This window comes from Haliotis asinina, chromosome 4 (assembly GCF_037392515.1).
Source record: "Haliotis asinina isolate JCU_RB_2024 chromosome 4, JCU_Hal_asi_v2, whole genome shotgun sequence".
NCBI lineage: Eukaryota > Metazoa > Mollusca > Gastropoda > Lepetellida > Haliotidae > Haliotis > Haliotis asinina.
Genome location: NC_090283.1, coordinates 20,913,472 through 20,932,031, shown reverse-complemented (window position 1 = coordinate 20,932,031; position 18,560 = coordinate 20,913,472). Strand labels below are relative to the sequence as shown.

Sequence of the window (18,560 nt, the reverse complement as noted above, 5' to 3'; positions counted from 1 at the left end):
AGTGTCAACCCAACAGGTTCCAATGTCTTCAAGGGTTCCATGCCTACTTGGCGTACTCTTCTCTGGCTCCTTGTCTCTACAGCACCTACTGTTTTAATGTCCTGCTTATCCCACATCAAGTCTGGATCTCCTGGCTCTCTAACTCCGGGAATATTGCCTAATATTAAGTCACAGATTGGTGTGTCCATACATGCTGCTCTCACCATACCCGTGTAAAAGGGCGTATTTACAGTAATCCATGCTACCGGAAGTGTCAAGATCCTGCTATCTGCTAATTTACAAGATTGTGTTTCTGAAGTCAAACATGCATCTTTTACCATTGACCTCCTCACTATTACACCGTTACATCCCGTGTCTCTAAGCACATCTACTGGAGTGTCGTTTACCTTTCCCTGATAAAATGGCATGCGGTGATCTTTGGTAAGCACACTCCCTGAGGCTACATCTGCTTTAGTAACCTCCTCTGAAGTTGCTGCATCACCATCTAGAACTTCATGTATGCAGGGCTCTACTTTTGTGTTATCTGGATGTATTAGAGACATGTTTGTGTTGTCTTCACTCACCTGGATACTTGCCACTTTAAACTTGGGTTTCTTGCACTGTGCTGCCAAATGCCCAGTTTGATTGCAGTTGTAACATGTCCTTTCCTTAATAGGAACAAATTGTTTGGAACAAGTACCATGTTTACCTGATGCGCTACCCTCGACTATTTTCCCTTTGGAAACCTGCTTGTCAGTTTGACCTGGAATAACTGGTCTATTGTATCTTCCATGACTCGTACCTCTAGCTTCTATAAATTGCTCTGCTAGTCTAGCCATTTCCATCGCGTCTTTTGGCTTTCTCTCTCTCAAGAATATACCCAGATCCCTTCCAGTCACATTCAAAATCTGTTCACGCAGCAGCAAATCTCTCACACCTTCGAACGTCTTTTGTGTACCACTTAGTTCAATCCATCTGTTGAAATAGTTCTCAATTCTAACTACAAATTGTGTGAAAATCTCACCTGTTTCAGTTTTAGCAGTCCTAAATTTCTGATGGAATCCATCCTCAGTCATTTCATAGCGTTTAAGTAATGCAGTTTTAACTGCATTGTAATTTTCAGCCTCAAAGGCATTTAACGGGGAGTATACTTCTAAAGCCTTACCTTTCAGCAGAGTACACAGGTAAGCTGCCCAATGGGACGGGTCCCAGCCTTGCGCTGTAGCTACACGTTCAAACCTTTGCAGATATGCATCAATATTGTCATTGTGGTCGTCAAATGGAGGCATTTTAGGCATCTTGGGAATGGCTGCCGATCTATTCTCTCCTACCTGCCCTTCTTGATTTCCTGCCGCACTCTTTTCTAACTTGGCTAGTTCTATTCTTTCATTTGACTGTATTTTACACTTTTCTTTCTCCAATTCTAATCGTTCTCTCTCTCGTTCCCATTCTAACCTTTCTTTCTCCTTTCTTTCCTCCAGTTCTAACTTTTTAATCTCCCGCTCCCTAGCTCTTTCCTCCCGTTCGAGCCTGTCCTTTTCTTTCTCATTCTCCAACTCCATTTGCTCTTTCACAAACACTCTCAAATCATCTTTCTCATACCCTAAACTCTGACCCAGTTTGATAAGTTTGTCAATGTCCATAATTGTCTGTATGAGGGCAAAGCAGGGTACACAAAAAGTCAAACTGTCTGGAATAAATAGGGATCCTACCAAGAATAAAACCGGAGGTGATTTCCCATATATCCCAATGTTCAAAATGTTCACGACGAACCAATGGCCTTAACTGACCAATAACCACAATACACCCTCCACCCTTGAATTCCAAATCATACACTCAAGGACGCAGAAGTGGTGCCGTATGTTCTAACCCTTCTTTATGGACACAAAGATTCTGCAGCGATATACAATCAACAACGCTACATCAAATGCGCTACAGAACACAACTAGGGTTCCCTTTGATAGTGACAAATAATCTAATTATCCCACCGCTGCCACCAAAATGTCACATACCAAAGTAACCACAACAGAAGAATAGTTTGTTTTGCAAAACTTTATTCCTCCCCTTAAGATATAAGTAACCCCAATACCTATACTAAACTAATTCTACAGGTGCAAATACAACTAACTAATCTAATTACCTAACCTAGCTACATATACAGTTCTGTCTACCACTTATATTGCTAAAGTTCTAATAATACTACTACTACTACTAACTACACTAAAATCCTAATACCCTCACTAATATAGATAATGATTACATATAATCCCAATCAGAAACTAAACAATTGAACTAAATAACAATAAAGGAATTTGCCACTCAGAGAGAACACTTTCTCTTTACAATGTAATCAGAATGTCAGTGCACTTTGGTTCCACTTGGTGACGTCATGGTATTTGTGTGGTATCCCTCACACCCAGGCGATGGTTTCCCTCACGGAGTTTAAGGGGCCTGTGTAATGGTTGATGGCTGTGCCATCCACATCTCACATTACTAGGAGATACATGCTCCTTGTACAACAGGGAAGACTCTTGTCTGTCTCCTTACAGGCGGAGATAATACCCCTCTCCTTACTTTAAGGATAACCGGCCAGTTCCGGGACACTACAATACAATATAAGTAACTACAGTTACTCAGTAAGACATGTGTCAATGTCTTATACTTTATGCATGTACTTTACTCCGATTTACATATTTGAAAGTGGAACAGTTTTTGTGGAACGATAACATTCAAATTTTGAATGGCTTTGTGGCTATATAGTGTTACAATATGCACATATATCTAGAAATACTACATCAGTAAAACAATTTCTTGCTACATCTACTCAATCAATAAATACAAAAGTAATAATGATAATAAAAACTTACGCCAGCCAGCGTGAGATGCAATCCCATACAAAAGTTGAACCCATACAGGTGAACACAGTGGTGATTCTGGCTGACTGTGCAGATTACTACCCTTCCTCACTATTTATATTGACCTCCCATACCCAAGCTACTCAACACCTCTCTATTGTTTACAAATTAACACCCCAGCTCTCTGGCCATACCTGGTCACGCTTCCCTGAACATAACCCTGTTCCCATAGTATTACCGAACATAATCTAACAACAACTCCCAACAATATATAACACACTCTAACAATACCATACTACATCTATTTACAGTACCATAAACTAATTATATAAACGAAATCATCTGTGATCTTGACATCACTCCCCTCTTCAAGTAATTGTACACAAGTACAATTATATATTACACTCAAGATCACATTTAAGTTTGTTTTAATGCATAAATATCATAAAACACAATTGTCTAAATGTACAATAGCACAGTAATACATAAGAAATAACTGCTGACAAATAATCTGGATATGCAGAGAGTACATTATTTACACACTGCCATACACATAGTATGACTAGGGTGAACACCGGCTCAAGAGATCAGCCCCAACATTCTCACTTCCTTTGATTGCACGAATTAGAAATCTGTAGGGTTGCAAAGTCAGGGCCCACCTCATCACTCGTCCATTGGTCATTTTTGCCTTGGTCATCCATATTAAGGGCTGATGGTCAGTCTCTAAAATAAATTCTCTCCCATACAGATATCTTTCTAACTTCTGTATTGCCCACACAATAGCCAAACACTCTTTTTCTATTGTAGAATACGCTCTCTCACGATCTACTAACTTCCGACTCACAAACAATATTGGAAATCGCTCACCTTCCTGTTCTTGTAGCAGTACAGCTCCGATTCCAACGTCAGAAGCGTCTGTTCTTACCAAGAATGGTTTCTTCAAGTCGGGTAGTTTCAAGATAGGAAAACTTGACATATGGGTTCTTAACGTAGTGAAAGCTAATTCCTGGCTTTCTGTCCATATTACCTTGTTTGGCTTTCCTTTCTTTGTGAGATCAGTTAGCGGAACTGCTATGGCTGCATAGTTTGGGATAAATTTCCGGTAGTACCCGGTCAGTCCCAACAACGCTCTCACTTGTTTCTTGGTTTGAGGTCGCTCCACATTTAGGATCTTTTCTACATTCTTACCTTCTGGTCGAATTAGACCACTACCCACCTTGTGCCCTAAAAAGTCCAGATGTTTATATCCCACTTTTACCTTTGAAGGTCGAGCTGTAAGATGGAATTGTCTTAACCTCGTAAATATTGCTCTCAGACTTACCATGTGGTGTGACCAGTTCTCAGTTCCTTCTATGATGTCGTCTATGAAGTTGTCTGTATTTGGTATGTTGTGCAATACTTGTCTCATCAGTCGGGAAAATACTGCAGGTGCATTAACTACTCCAAATGGCATCACCTTCCATTGGTATAATCCATCAGGAGTTATAAATGCTGTCAGTTCTTTGCTACTCTCTTCCATTGGAATCTGCCAATATGCTTTGCTTACATCAATTTTGGTAAGATATTTACAGTTCCGTAACCGTGCAAAGATGGAATCAGCTAATGGAATTGGTTCGGCATCAAATACGGTCACCTGATTCAGTTTGCGAAAATCGGTACAAAATCTGTAAGTCGAGTCAGGCTTCTTCACAAGTACAATGGGGGATGCATATGGTGACTGAGAAGGTTCTATCACCCCCATGTCTAACATTAGCTGTATCTCCTTAGCTACAACATCTCTCATATGATGAGGAAGTGGATAGGGCTTGGATCGTATAGGCTCATTACATGTCAGCTTGATCTTATATTCCATACAATCTACCTTCCCTGGTAAATCACTCAGTACATCTTTGAATTCACTTATGAGCTCCTTCACCTCATTTTGTTGCTCCTCTGTCAAATCTTCAGAAATGTCTACATCCTGATACGTTTCCTTAGAAACTAAAGAAGGTGAAGCTATGTCTAACATACTCACCTCTTCAGCCTTGACATCCACCAGACCAGCACTGACATGCACAAGTTGAGCTATGCTGACGTCACATACAGCTGTGTCCTTGACCTCCTCTCTCTCAATGTACCTTTTCAGTAGATTGGCATGATAGGTTTTAATCTTGTTACCAACCTGTATTCTGTAATTGCCAATGCCAAAGGTATCCAGTATTTCATATGGCCCTTTCCACTGCAGCAACAGTTTGTTTGAATCAGTGGGCAACAGAATTAATACTTTATCACCAACCTTCATTTTTCTTGGCTTGGACTTCACATCAAAGAACTTTTTGTATTTACATGCTTTCTTTTGAAGTTCTTGCTGTGCTACGTGAATAGTCTCCTCAAGACGGTTTTGAAGATCTAGCACATACTCATATGTGGTTCTTACCTCTGGATTTGGTATATCTCTTGTCCAGATTTCCCTCAGAATCTGTACTGGTCCTCTCACAGTGCGTCCATATAAGAGTTCAAATGGGGCAAAACCCAAACTCTCTTGAGGTACCTCTCGGTAAGCAAATAACAAAGCAGGTACATACCTGTCCCAGTCATTTGGTCGTTCTGCACACATCCGTTTCAGCATCGTCTTCAAGGTTCCATTGAACTTCTCCACTAGGCCATTGCACATTGGATGATAAGGGGAAGTAGTAAGCTGATGTATGGACAATAGTCTACTTACCTCCTTCATCACGCCTGACGTGAACTGGGCTCCCATGTCTGTTAATATCTCCTTGGGGATACCAACCCTACTGAATATCTCGAACAGAGCTTCGGCAACATATTCCGTCTCTACTCTGGGTAAAGCTACTGCTTCTGGGTATCGTGTTGCATAATCAACCACCGTCAGTATATACCTATTACCCTTGTCTGTGACAGGATACAATGGACCAATCAAATCAACAGCTACCCTCTCAAATGGCACTTCAATTAATGGCATTTGTCCCAGTGGTATTTTCCTTACCTTTCCCTTCGGCATGGTACGTTGACAAATATCACAAGACTGAACATGTCTTCTGACATCACCAATTACTCCTGGCCAATAAAACTGTGAGATTACCCTATCTAGAGTCTTCTTGATTCCAAGATGTCCACCCATCAGTGCTTCATGACATACCTTCATTACCTGTGTGCGCAATCCAACCGGTACTACTGCCTGTACAACTTGTTTACCATTGTCCATTTTATTGGAAGTATGCTTCCTATACAGCATATCATTCTCCACAAAGTAAGAGGAAGTACTATGTCGGGTCTCCCTAATCTTACCTTCTTCCACTAATTTTCTTATTTTGTTCAGACTTGAATCCTGATGTTGTAGGGATACGAACTCACCTCGACTCAGTGTCAACCCAACAGGTTCCAATGTCTTCAAGGGTTCCATGCCTACTTGGCGTACTCTTCTCTGGCTCCTTGTCTCTACAGCACCTACTGTTTTAATGTCCTGCTTATCCCACATCAAGTCTGGATCTCCTGGCTCTCTAACTCCGGGAATATTGCCTAATATTAAGTCACAGATTGGTGTGTCCATACATGCTGCTCTCACCATACCCGTGTAAAAGGGCGTATTTACAGTAATCCATGCTACCGGAAGTGTCAAGATCCTGCTATCTGCTAATTTACAAGATTGTGTTTCTGAAGTCAAACATGCATCTTTTACCATTGACCTCCTCACTATTACACCGTTACATCCCGTGTCTCTAAGCACATCTACTGGAGTGTCGTTTACCTTTCCCTGATAAAATGGCATGCGGTGATCTTTGGTAAGCACACTCCCTGAGGCTACATCTGCTTTAGTAACCTCCTCTGAAGTTGCTGCATCACCATCTAGAACTTCATGTATGCAGGGCTCTACTTTTGTGTTATCTGGATGTATTAGAGACATGTTTGTGTTGTCTTCACTCACCTGGATACTTGCCACTTTAAACTTGGGTTTCTTGCACTGTGCTGCCAAATGCCCAGTTTGATTGCAGTTGTAACATGTCCTTTCCTTAATAGGAACAAATTGTTTGGAACAAGTACCATGTTTACCTGATGCGCTACCCTCGACTATTTTCCCTTTGGAAACCTGCTTGTCAGTTTGACCTGGAATAACTGGTCTATTGTATCTTCCATGACTCGTACCTCTAGCTTCTATAAATTGCTCTGCTAGTCTAGCCATTTCCATCGCGTCTTTTGGCTTTCTCTCTCTCAAGAATATACCCAGATCCCTTCCAGTCACATTCAAAATCTGTTCACGCAGCAGCAAATCTCTCACACCTTCGAACGTCTTTTGTGTACCACTTAGTTCAATCCATCTGTTGAAATAGTTCTCAATTCTAACTACAAATTGTGTGAAAATCTCACCTGTTTCAGTTTTAGCAGTCCTAAATTTCTGATGGAATCCATCCTCAGTCATTTCATAGCGTTTAAGTAATGCAGTTTTAACTGCATTGTAATTTTCAGCCTCAAAGGCATTTAACCGGGAGTATACTTCTAAAGCCTTACCTTTCAGCAGAGTACACAGGTAAGCTGCCCAATGGGACGGGTCCCAGCCTTGCGCTGTAGCTACACGTTCAAACCTTTGCAGATATGCATCAATATTGTCATTGTGGTCGTCAAATGGAGGCATTTTAGGCATCTTGGGAATGGCTGCCGATCTATTCTCTCCTACCTGCCCTTCTTGATTTCCTGCCGCACTCTTTTCTAACTTGGCTAGTTCTATTCTTTCATTTGACTGTATTTTACACTTTTCTTTCTCCAATTCTAATCGTTCTCTCTCTCGTTCCCATTCTAACCTTTCTTTCTCCTTTCTTTCCTCCAGTTCTAACTTTTTAATCTCCCGCTCCCTAGCTCTTTCCTCCCGTTCGAGCCTGTCCTTTTCTTTCTCATTCTCCAACTCCATTTGCTCTTTCACAAACACTCTCAAATCATCTTTCTCATACCCTAAACTCTGACCCAGTTTGATAAGTTTGTCAATGTCCATAATTGTCTGTATGAGGGCAAAGCAGGGTACACAAAAAGTCAAACTGTCTGGAATAAATAGGGATCCTACCAAGAATAAAACCGGAGGTGATTTCCCATATATCCCAATGTTCAAAATGTTCACGACGAACCAATGGCCTTAACTGACCAATAACCACAATACACCCTCCACCCTTGAATTCCAAATCATACACTCAAGGACGCAGAAGTGGTGCCGTATGTTCTAACCCTTCTTTATGGACACAAAGATTCTGCAGCGATATACAATCAACAACGCTACATCAAATGCGCTACAGAACACAACTAGGGTTCCCTTTGATAGTGACAAATAATCTAATTATCCCACCGCTGCCACCAAAATGTCACATACCAAAGTAACCACAACAGAAGAATAGTTTGTTTTGCAAAACTTTATTCCTCCCCTTAAGATATAAGTAACCCCAATACCTATACTAAACTAATTCTACAGGTGCAAATACAACTAACTAATCTAATTACCTAACCTAGCTACATATACAGTTCTGTCTACCACTTATATTGCTAAAGTTCTAATAATACTACTACTACTACTAACTACACTAAAATCCTAATACCCTCACTAATATAGATAATGATTACATATAATCCCAATCAGAAACTAAACAATTGAACTAAATAACAATAAAGGAATTTGCCACTCAGAGAGAACACTTTCTCTTTACAATGTAATCAGAATGTCAGTGCACTTTGGTTCCACTTGGTGACGTCATGGTATTTGTGTGGTATCCCTCACACCCAGGCGATGGTTTCCCTCACGGAGTTTAAGGGGCCTGTGTAATGGTTGATGGCTGTGCCATCCACATCTCACATTACTAGGAGATACATGCTCCTTGTACAACAGGGAAGACTCTTGTCTGTCTCCTTACAGGCGGAGATAATACCCCTCTCCTTACTTTAAGGATAACCGGCCAGTTCCGGGACACTACAATACAATATAAGTAACTACAGTTACTCAGTAAGACATGTGTCAATGTCTTATACTTTATGCATGTACTTTACTCCGATTTACATATTTGAAAGTGGAACAGTTTTTGTGGAACGATAACATTCAAATTTTGAATGGCTTTGTGGCTATATAGTGTTACAATATGCACATATATCTAGAAATACTACATCAGTAAAACAATTTCTTGCTACATCTAATCAATCAATAAATACAAAAGTAATAATGATAATAAAAACTTACGCCAGCCAGCGTGAGATGCAATCCCATACAAAAGTTGAACCCATACAGGTGAACACAGTGGTGATTCTGGCTGACTGTGCAGATTACTACCCTTCCTCACTATTTATATTGACCTCCCATACCCAAGCTACTCAACACCTCTCTATTGTTTACAAATTAACACCCCAGCTCTCTGGCCATACCTGGTCACGCTTCCCTGAACATAACCCTGTTCCCATAGTATTACCGAACATAATCTAACAACAACTCCCAACAATATATAACACACTCTAACAATACCATACTACATCTATTTACAGTACCATAAACTAATTATATAAACGAAATCATCTGTGATCTTGACACTCAACAACGGGGTTCTAGTCGATGTTTTTTTTGCTGCATGTTGTAATTTCATCCTCGTTCTACTGATAACTCTTTATGGTTTTGTCACACAGATATACGCACATCCAATGTGTTGTGAAGGCTAAAGTTTTGTTCAAGTACAGTCCATTAATAAACTCTTCATAGGTTTTGACATTCAGCCATTGATTACAATCGCGTTATGCCATAAGTGTCAGTTGTGTTGATGTTAAGTTAAGGAGACACGAGACTGACTCTACTGCTTCGTATTTGGATGTACATGCATTTCATAGTGACAAACAACAACAACAACAACAACAGCAGCAGCAACAACAAAAATAATAATGAATAGAAAAAACACACACAAAACAAACAAAACGAAACAACAAAACAAACAAACAAACAAAAAACAAAACAACAACAACAACAACAACAACAACAACAAAACAAAAACAAAACCCAAAAAACTGGTGCCACCAGTGGGGCAGGAGACGTTTACTTTTCGCGAACACGTGGTACCATCACCTTTGTATAGTATTTCATAAACATGTCATCATAAAGCGCAAGGTGCCAATTACTGGATCTTCTTGTCCAGACTAGATTTGTTCACAACTGAATTACATCGTACAGCTGTAATACTGCTGAAACCAATATACTCACGATACTGTCATAATTCTACAATCGATTCTGCTTTTTGTAGAGATTTTTTTTTATGAATGTGGAAACAGTTTTGTCGCTTCTATTGTCCTGTTGTAAACAAACTGATCCAATTACGTTTAATGGTCCGATGGAAGTTCTACAATCACAAAGTTTCTGCCTTTGACTTAGAACTCTCTTGTAGTCTTCTATTGACTTGCGAAACTTTAGGATTCGACCAGGACATGGATGCTTGAGTATTCATCAACGACTAGTGGCGCTATTGATGAGGTGAATAAAGATCGTTTTCACAAAATTAATATTTATTACCTAGCGTCCTAGCGTCTAAGTTACAACAACGCGTACTGCATTTCTGCTTTATTTGTGTTGTTGTTTCTGAGGATATGTTTAGAATTACGACCACCAGACGCCAGACAAGACGTTGTGACATCACCCAGCTTCATTTTCTGTCAGTAATGGCTTTGAATGAATGGAAAGGTATTCTGATATGGTTTTCTGATTTGACTTATACTGTCTCTCTCTCTCTCTCTCTCTCTCTCTCTCTCTCTCTCTCTCTCGCTCTCTCTCTGACTTGAAGAACTACAAGAACAGGCTTGGATATGGTTATGTCATTAATCATTAACAGCACGTGGCGTTACTGATGAGGAAAATAATAATTTTTATTTTAAAATATTTATCATCTTGCGTCTAAAGCTAACACGCTCGGGCTCTAATGACTGAGCCTTTGTCACCGCAACACATTCTTTGACAAGCTGTGAGTTGAGGATGTCCTGCCTCGTTGTATTGTTGTGTGCAGTCCTCTACACCAGTGTTACAAGACTCCACGACATATATGTACACAGTGAGTATTGTAAATGTTCAAGGGCAATAGTGAGGGGGTAGCGAGCGTGTTTTACCTCGACAATATCTCAGCCCAGTAGCCCGTCTGGGCAACCCGTTTGCCGCGAGTTGTCAAAGGTTACGGGCAATGGTTTCAGAAGCAGTCTGCCCTTGCCCAACACGCTTTGTCCTTAGATATTATAGCATTGTGTAGCTTTTCAAGTAGGAGGTCATCGCAGAAGTTTTATGTATTTTTGAAAAAAAAACTTTAATCCTCGCAATGGCACGAGGGCCTGCGATGTGGACGCCCATGATGATGTCGACGACGGGGCGTCAGTTGACCTGTTGCCGACGTCCTTGAGAAAGTTGAGGGCCATTGAAACATGACTCAAATTTCAAGATGCATTTAGATCGTTTTGGTAGAGCCTGTTCACCTACTCCATACCTGTCAAATGTCATTTTGCAATGATTTCTCGCACACGCACGCACACGCTCACACACTCACGCACGCACACACATATACCCTCTCTCTCTCTCTCTCTCACAAACACACGCACATACATACAAATATGTAAAGATAATGTTTGGATATCACCAAAATGAAGAGTTCAGCGCTTGATCAATGTAGCCGGCATATGTTCCTTTTCCTCTACCAGGACCAATATTCTGGAACATCAAAGGGCCTAGTTTGTGACTTTGTGAACAATAGCACCCACACTATTATGCTCGGCTCTCCCCACGAGTTTCTTTCCAGGACACAATCATCTCCAAAACGCTCCCCGCGTCATCGCTACACTCTCACTCTGCCATCAGTCGTCGAGACGCAATACCGGCTTCCGTTGGAGAAGACTGCATTTCGCTACTTCCGCTGACGACAATTCCGATGATGAGTGACCCACAGGAGACGAGTGCGGTGATGTCGAACAGTGAGGATCGGACCCGGTATCGGCTGCGACATCTGACGTCTCTCTGCGTCAAAAGCCTCCGCACTGTGTCTTCGCTGATTGGTCTCTGATGATTGCCAATGGTTGACCGTGCAGTTTCCGTAGCCCTAGCAAAACGATTTTGCAGCTGATGATGGACAACCTGCCAATTATGCTTCAACGTTGTGACAGGCGGTCTAGCACTGTACGGACGGTCGACTGTGTTTCCAGTGGCTTGGACTCTTTGCTGCATTCGGTATATTGTTCGAGCATGAACAGAAAAGTGGTTCGCAGCATATCTTGCAGTCTGGCCAGCACTCAGTCTTCCTAAAGCTTGGTTCCTCTGTTACCTTCATAATCGTTTCATGTCGCTACTGTCGAACAGTGAATCACTCTGATTCGGTACTTGTTCGTTTACTCTTTTTAGAGGGATAACATACGCACAAAAAACCTCGTCCCATCATTACTTTTGTAACTGTGTTTGACGACGTGTTTTTTTTCTGTACCAAATACAGAATCTGAAACCAAATATTCTTGAAAATTGGCTACGTAGCAGGTCAACATGTAAAAAGTGAAAAATAATTAACATTCAGATGAAACATATCCGGCAAAAGTTTCGGTAGGGTGACGTTTCTTTTGCGGTTCAGTATATGTTTTTGTGTCTGTTTGGATACGGATATGTGTGGACTGATGCGTGCACTTGTGTTTGTCTTATTTATCTTCATATTTTCCTTGCAGGTAAAAGCGTTTCAAACGGAGAAGGTGCAAAACAGAGCAGTAGGTATACCCATGGCAGCGGTGTGGCTAGCCGTGCTCTTCATGCAGTTTATTCACACACTGGATCAACAACAGACCGAGGCAAAGAGGTCTGGTGGGAGGTGGACCTGAGGGGCTACTTCACCATCAGCAACATCACCCTCACAGCAGGAAATAAAAGTAGTCAGTGTTCACATCTGCTTCATACCATCGTAATAAAATACGTAGATTGGGGAAATAATAAAAAAAATCTCATTAATTCTATGTCAGTGTGCATTTCGACACCATTCACTATAGTTAAAAAGTGGTTACTCTTATTATTTATTTGAGGAGGCTCAATATGTTTGTTAAATTGGCACAACACTATACCAAAGAAAAATAGGCCGTTACCATGCAAGTGTGATACCAACCATGTACTGTTTACAGATACCTTCATGGAACAAGCATCCGTTGAGGTGACGGACAAGGATGTCAGCATCTGCTCTGATGTCCAGGTGGCGTGGTGTGGAACAGTAGCGACCCGTGTTGCTCCTCGTGAGAAGTTCACCTTCACATGCAATGCCACCTTCCCTGTCCGCTTTGTTCGGGTCACAAGACGATCCACAAATAGAACACGCCTCATGATCAGACTTGTTGACGTGCAAGGGGAAGTGGCAGTGAAGCCACATCGTGAGTAAACCAGGGAGTTCTACCGGATACAATAGGCCTTCAACAACCCATTCTCGCCATAAAAGGCAACTATGCTTGTCGTAAGAGGCGACTAACGGGATCGGGCGGTCAGGCTCGCTGACTTGGTTGACACATGTCATCGGTTCCCAGTTGCACAGATCGATGCTCATGTTGTTGATCACTGGATTGTCTGGTCCAGACTCGATTATTTACAGACCGCCGCCATATGGCTGAAATATTGCTGAGTGCAGCACAAAACTAAACCCACTCACTCACTCACTCACTCACTCACTCACTCACTGTAAGAGGTAACTGAGCCCCACGGAACCAATGCTGGTCCCATGAGACAATGAATGGACCTGATCGTCAGTGGCACACTGCTGGTCCTATGAGACCATTGAATGGATCTGGTCGTCAGTGGCAAACTGCTGGGCCTATCAGACCAGTGGATGGATCTGGTCGTCAGTGGCACACTGCTGGTCCTATGAGACCACTGAATGGATCTGATCTTCAGTGGCACACTGCTGGTCCTATGAGACCAGTGGATGTATCTGGTCGTCAGTGGCAAACTGCTGGGCCTATGAGACCACTAAATGGATCTGATCGTCAGTTACACATTGCTGGTCCTATGAGACCAGTGGATGGATCTGATCGTCAGTTGCAAGCTGCTGGTCCTGTGGGACCATTGAATGGATCTGGTTGTCAGTGGCACACTGGTGGTCCTATGAGACCAATGGATGGATCTGGTCGTCAGTGGCACACTGCTGGTCCTATGAGACCAGTGGATGGATCTGGTTGTCAGTGGCACACTACTGGTTCTATGAGACCAGTGAATGGATCTGGTTGTCAGTGGCACACTGCTGGTCCTATGAGACCAGTGGATGGATCTGATCTTCAGTGGCACATTGCTGGTCCTATGAGACCACTGAATGGATCTGGTTGTCAGTGACACACTGCTGGTCCTGTGAGACCAGTGGATGGATCTGATCTTCAGTGGCACACTGCTGGTCCTATGAGACCAGTGGATGAATCTGGTTGTCAGTGACACACTGCTGGTCCTATGAGACCAGTGGATGGATCTGGTTGTCAGTGGCAAACTGCTGGTCCTATGAGACCAGTGAATGGATCTGATCGTCAGTGGAACACTGCTGGTCCTATGAGACTAGTGGATGGATCTGGTTGTCAGTGGCACACTGTTGGTTCTATGAGACCACTGAATGGATCTGATCGTCAGTAGCAAACTGCTGGTCCTATGAGACCAGTGGATGGATCTGATCGTCAGTGGCAAATGGCTGGTCCTATGAGATCAGTGGATGGATCTGATCTTCAGTGGCACACTGCTGGCCCTATGAGACCACTTAATGGATCTGATCGTCAGTGACACATTGCTGGTCCTATGAGACCAGTGGATGGATCTGGTTGTCAGTGGCACACTGCTGTCCTATGAGACAATAAATGGATCTGATCTTCAGTGGAACACTGCTGGTCCTATGAAACCAGTGGATGGATCTGGTTGTCAGTGACACACTGCTGTCCTATGAGACCAGTGAATGGATCTGGTCGTCAGTGGAACACTGCTGTCCTATAAGACCAGTGGATGGATCTGGTTGTCAGTGGCACACTGCTGGTCCTATGAGACAATGAGTGGATCTGATCGTCAGTGGAACACTGCTGGTCCTATGAAACCAGTGGATGGATCTGATCGTCAGTGACACACTGCTGGTCCTATGAGACCATTGAATGGATCTGGTTGTCAGTGGCACACTGCTGGTTCTATGAGACCAGTGAATGGATCTGGTTGTCAGTGGCACACTGCTGGTCCTATGAGACCAGTGGATGGATCTGGTCGTCAGTGGAACACTGCTGGTCCTATGAGACTAGTGGATGGATCTGGTTGTCAGTGGCACACTGTTGGTTCTATGAGACCACTGAATGGATCTGATCGTCAGTAGCAAACTGCTGGTCCTATGAGACCAGTGGATGGATCTGATCGTCAGTGGCAAATGGCTGGTCCTATGAGATCAGTGGATGGATCTGATCTTCAGTGGCACACTGCTGGCCCTATGAGACCACTTAATGGATCTGATCGTCAGTGACACATTGCTGGTCCTATGCGACCAGTGGATGGATCTGGTTGTCAGTGGCACACTGCTGTCCTATGAGACAATAAATGGATCTGATCGTCAGTGGAACACTGCTGGTCCTATGAAACCAGTGGATGGATCTGGTTGTCAGTGACACACTGCTGTCCTATGAGACCAGTGAATGGATCTGGTTGTCAGTGGCACACTGCTGGTCCTATGAGACCAGTGGATGGATCTGATCTTCAGTGGCACATTGCTGGTCCTATGAGACCACTAATGGATCTGGGTGCCCGACGTTGGTCATATAAGCGACATGAAATGGTTTGCCTTGCAAGCTTGATTATCTACAGGTTATGAGGTTGGCGTTACGTAAAGACTTATCAGTAAACCCCTTCGAAATGTTCTCTAGACCTTTAGAAGTTACTAGGGTTGTTTGGGTCCAAGTTACCTTCGTTAGACAGGTTGAGCTTTTGCCCATAGAGATGTATCGGATGGTCTGCGATCTTGACTACGAGTCAAGTCATTTTCGCCCACAAAGATGTACTTGGTAGTCTGACTCTCAGACGTTGCAGATAGCGTGTCACGTGACGCAATGGCGTTGACCATTATAACGTCAATATAACGTTGAAGGAATCCCGTTCACACTAAAATTACTTTTCTACAGGTTCATACTACAAACCGTCCTGGAACAAGAAGGTGTCTATGCCGTTCCTGACCACGTCGGCAACGACAGCCGGCGCCTGTGGCATCGTTTGTCACAAACATCATTCATGCATCGACTTCAGCTACAGTGCAAACGCGTCGACCGATGAGAACTGTCTGCTCACCGACAAAGCCTTGCATCTTCATCACGTGAACGCCAATTCTTGGACAACCTACACCATTTACTGTATGTAAAATGTCTCAAACAGGGCTTTGCTCAGGATTGATAATATTTCAATACCATGTTTTGTGGCCAAGGTCGTTAGACGATGGCAAGCTGAACATATCCTGCCCCTTCCGTCACAAATACATGCTTAGACAAGTCAAATGCTCTCTCGCAAGAACAGATGAACATATCACAACTGAAGATAAATAATTTACTCGCTGATCATATTCTTACAGATGAGTAAACTTGTAAATATCCTCCACATATATGTCTGAAACCTGCGGGCTTGTTTAGTGTCAGGAACATTTAGGGCTGAGGGGTAGTCTTGTGGTCGAAGATGGACGATAGGGTAGCTTAGTGGGTTAAGGCATTCGCGGGTCACCCCTAAGACCCGGGTTCGATTCCCCACATGGCTTCAATGTATGAACTCCTCTTCTGGTGTCCACCGCCTTCATATTGCTGGAATATTGCTCAAGCATGCGCACAACTCAACTAACAGCAAACACATGTTCAAATAAATGCATTGGATGACTGGATTCTCGTTGAATGATATCCGAAGTATACCACAGGTCAATATTAACAATACAAATTTAGCTGTATCGACCAACCCAATATGCGTTCGCTGGTTGAAATTAAAGTACTGTTGTAAGTAGTTTTTAATTTAATCGAGTTTCCTGAAATTAGTAAAGTCACAAATCAATAGGTTTCTGGATTTTTTTTTCAAATCACACAAGTTGTCCACGAGACATCATCATCTATGCCATTTTCTGGAATCAATTATATAAATATTTATATACATAGTCATGTGACTATAACCTTCCTGCGCCTCACTCTAAGCCTGGGTTATCCGGGGTAAAAATACTCGTAGTTAAATCCCGAATACAGCGTCCAGTGAGCAACTTGGATACTAGGCGCTATATGAATGAATTTTTATTATGTTTTTCAGATAGAAAATAGTATGCAGCAGAGAGGGTTCGGGTGATCCTGGCACAGTCTGGTTCATCATCAGCCCACGGCCCTTGCCCCCGTTACACGCAGCCCAGACAGCGACTGGGACTTGTCCCAGGAAGCGCTGCCTAGTCGAACCCATCCAGAACTTTCAGGAGAATATGTAGACTCCCCAACACAGCCCCCAGATTATTATCATCACTATTATATTATAAATATAAATATTAATCTTATATATTATAAATAATAGCTTAAAAGTGTGTCAGTTATGGTATAATGACACAAAAAGCACAGCAAATGATACGTTCAACAGCACCATGTGAACAACATATGGCGATGCCGGTGTTACACCAGTATAATGTAGATCAGAGCTGACAGTCGGTCATCATTTGGAACTCACGTATTATCTCACATTGCCTTTTTGAAGTGTAACCGTATTAGCCAGTCTGATGTCTGCGAGTATCGAGTGTCGTTTGTATATCAAAGACTTTCCGATATTTGCCATTAAGATTCATATTGTATTCAATATATTTAACACGTTTTTCTTACATGATTTCTGAATCGATTTTATGACTTTCGCAGAAATTGCTAGATAATTTGCATGACTCAGTTTAAACAGAGATACTGAAATTACGGGCTCCATAATCATTTAAAAGAACATAGGCGTGGTCTAATTAATGCATGTTTGCTTTTTGATTAAAATCTATGAACTATGTGTTAATTAAAATATATGTGTGTAATTTTTGAAAAGTGTTTGTAATGTTTTTTGCCATTGTATCCCAATCGCATATCGATGCTCAACCTGTTGATCCCTGGTTTGGTTCGGACTGTAAATAATCGAGGTTTGACTAGACAATCAAGTGATCAACAGCATGTGCATCGATTTGCACGATTTTGCCACCATGACTACCCGATCCCGTTAGTCGTCTCTTACGACAAGCATAGTAGCCTTTTGTGGCAAGCATGGGCTGGTCAAGAGCAGCTACTCTACCCCAAATCTAAAAGGGGCTTAATACAGACAAACTTATTCCTCCAAAAATCATGAAATACGACAACTAATAGGTTACGTGTTCAGTGGAAGGGAGATAACTCCAGCTGGACCTGTGATGAAAACAGACATCAGCTGTGCAAACATTTACTGCCTCATGTTGATATATATTTTAAAACATTAAAATAACACAATGCACAGAATGTTTGTTTCATGTGAACAAACAGCGGTATTCCTGCTTCATCCTGTTCACTGTTAAAAGACGTGTATTGCAGTGGAGTGCTTGCACAAAGTCAGTAGAGGTTCAGAAATCCCATCGCCCGACGCCTGCAACAAGTCAGTTTCCATTTCAATCAAATACTAGTATCTTACTTGTCCGTGGGATACGAGATAATTTCCAGTTATGGTTTCTAACTGCAAAATAAACTTGGATTTCATTTCATATCTTCTCAAAATATAGACCA

At 42.2% G+C, this 18,560-nt stretch overlaps 1 protein-coding gene across 2 annotated transcripts; it reads left to right on the top strand.

Annotated features, from left to right (window-relative positions):
• Window positions 1-10,480: 10,480 nt before the first annotated feature.
• On the top strand, window positions 10,481-16,189 carry LOC137282333 (uncharacterized). Of its 2 annotated transcripts, none has more exons than XM_067814080.1 (4): window positions 10,481-10,518; window positions 12,522-12,722; window positions 12,966-13,208; window positions 15,957-16,189. In XM_067814080.1, exons 1-4 carry the CDS (start codon window positions 10,497-10,499, stop codon window positions 16,187-16,189), a joined length of 699 nt encoding a protein of 232 aa, XP_067670181.1. In that variant the 5' UTR covers window positions 10,481-10,496. The 2 variants fall into 2 exon arrangements, with proteins under 2 accessions (XP_067670181.1, XP_067670180.1); XM_067814079.1 differs by lacking the exon at window positions 10,481-10,518 and adding an exon at window positions 10,802-10,882.
• The last annotated feature ends 2,371 nt before the right edge of the window (window positions 16,190-18,560 follow it).

Bases quoted from the DNA above. Each gene is read 5' to 3' on its own strand.
- LOC137282333 (XM_067814079.1), top strand. From the start codon at position 10,807: ATGTCCTGCCTCGTTGTATTGTTGTGTGCAGTCCTCTACACCAGTGTT. The intron at 10,883-12,521 runs GTGAGTATTGTA...TTTTCCTTGCAG, and splicing joins CCACGACATATATGTACACA to GTAAAAGCGTTTCAAACGGA. The intron at 13,209-15,956 runs GTGAGTAAACCA...ACTTTTCTACAG, and splicing joins AGTGGCAGTGAAGCCACATC to GTTCATACTACAAACCGTCC.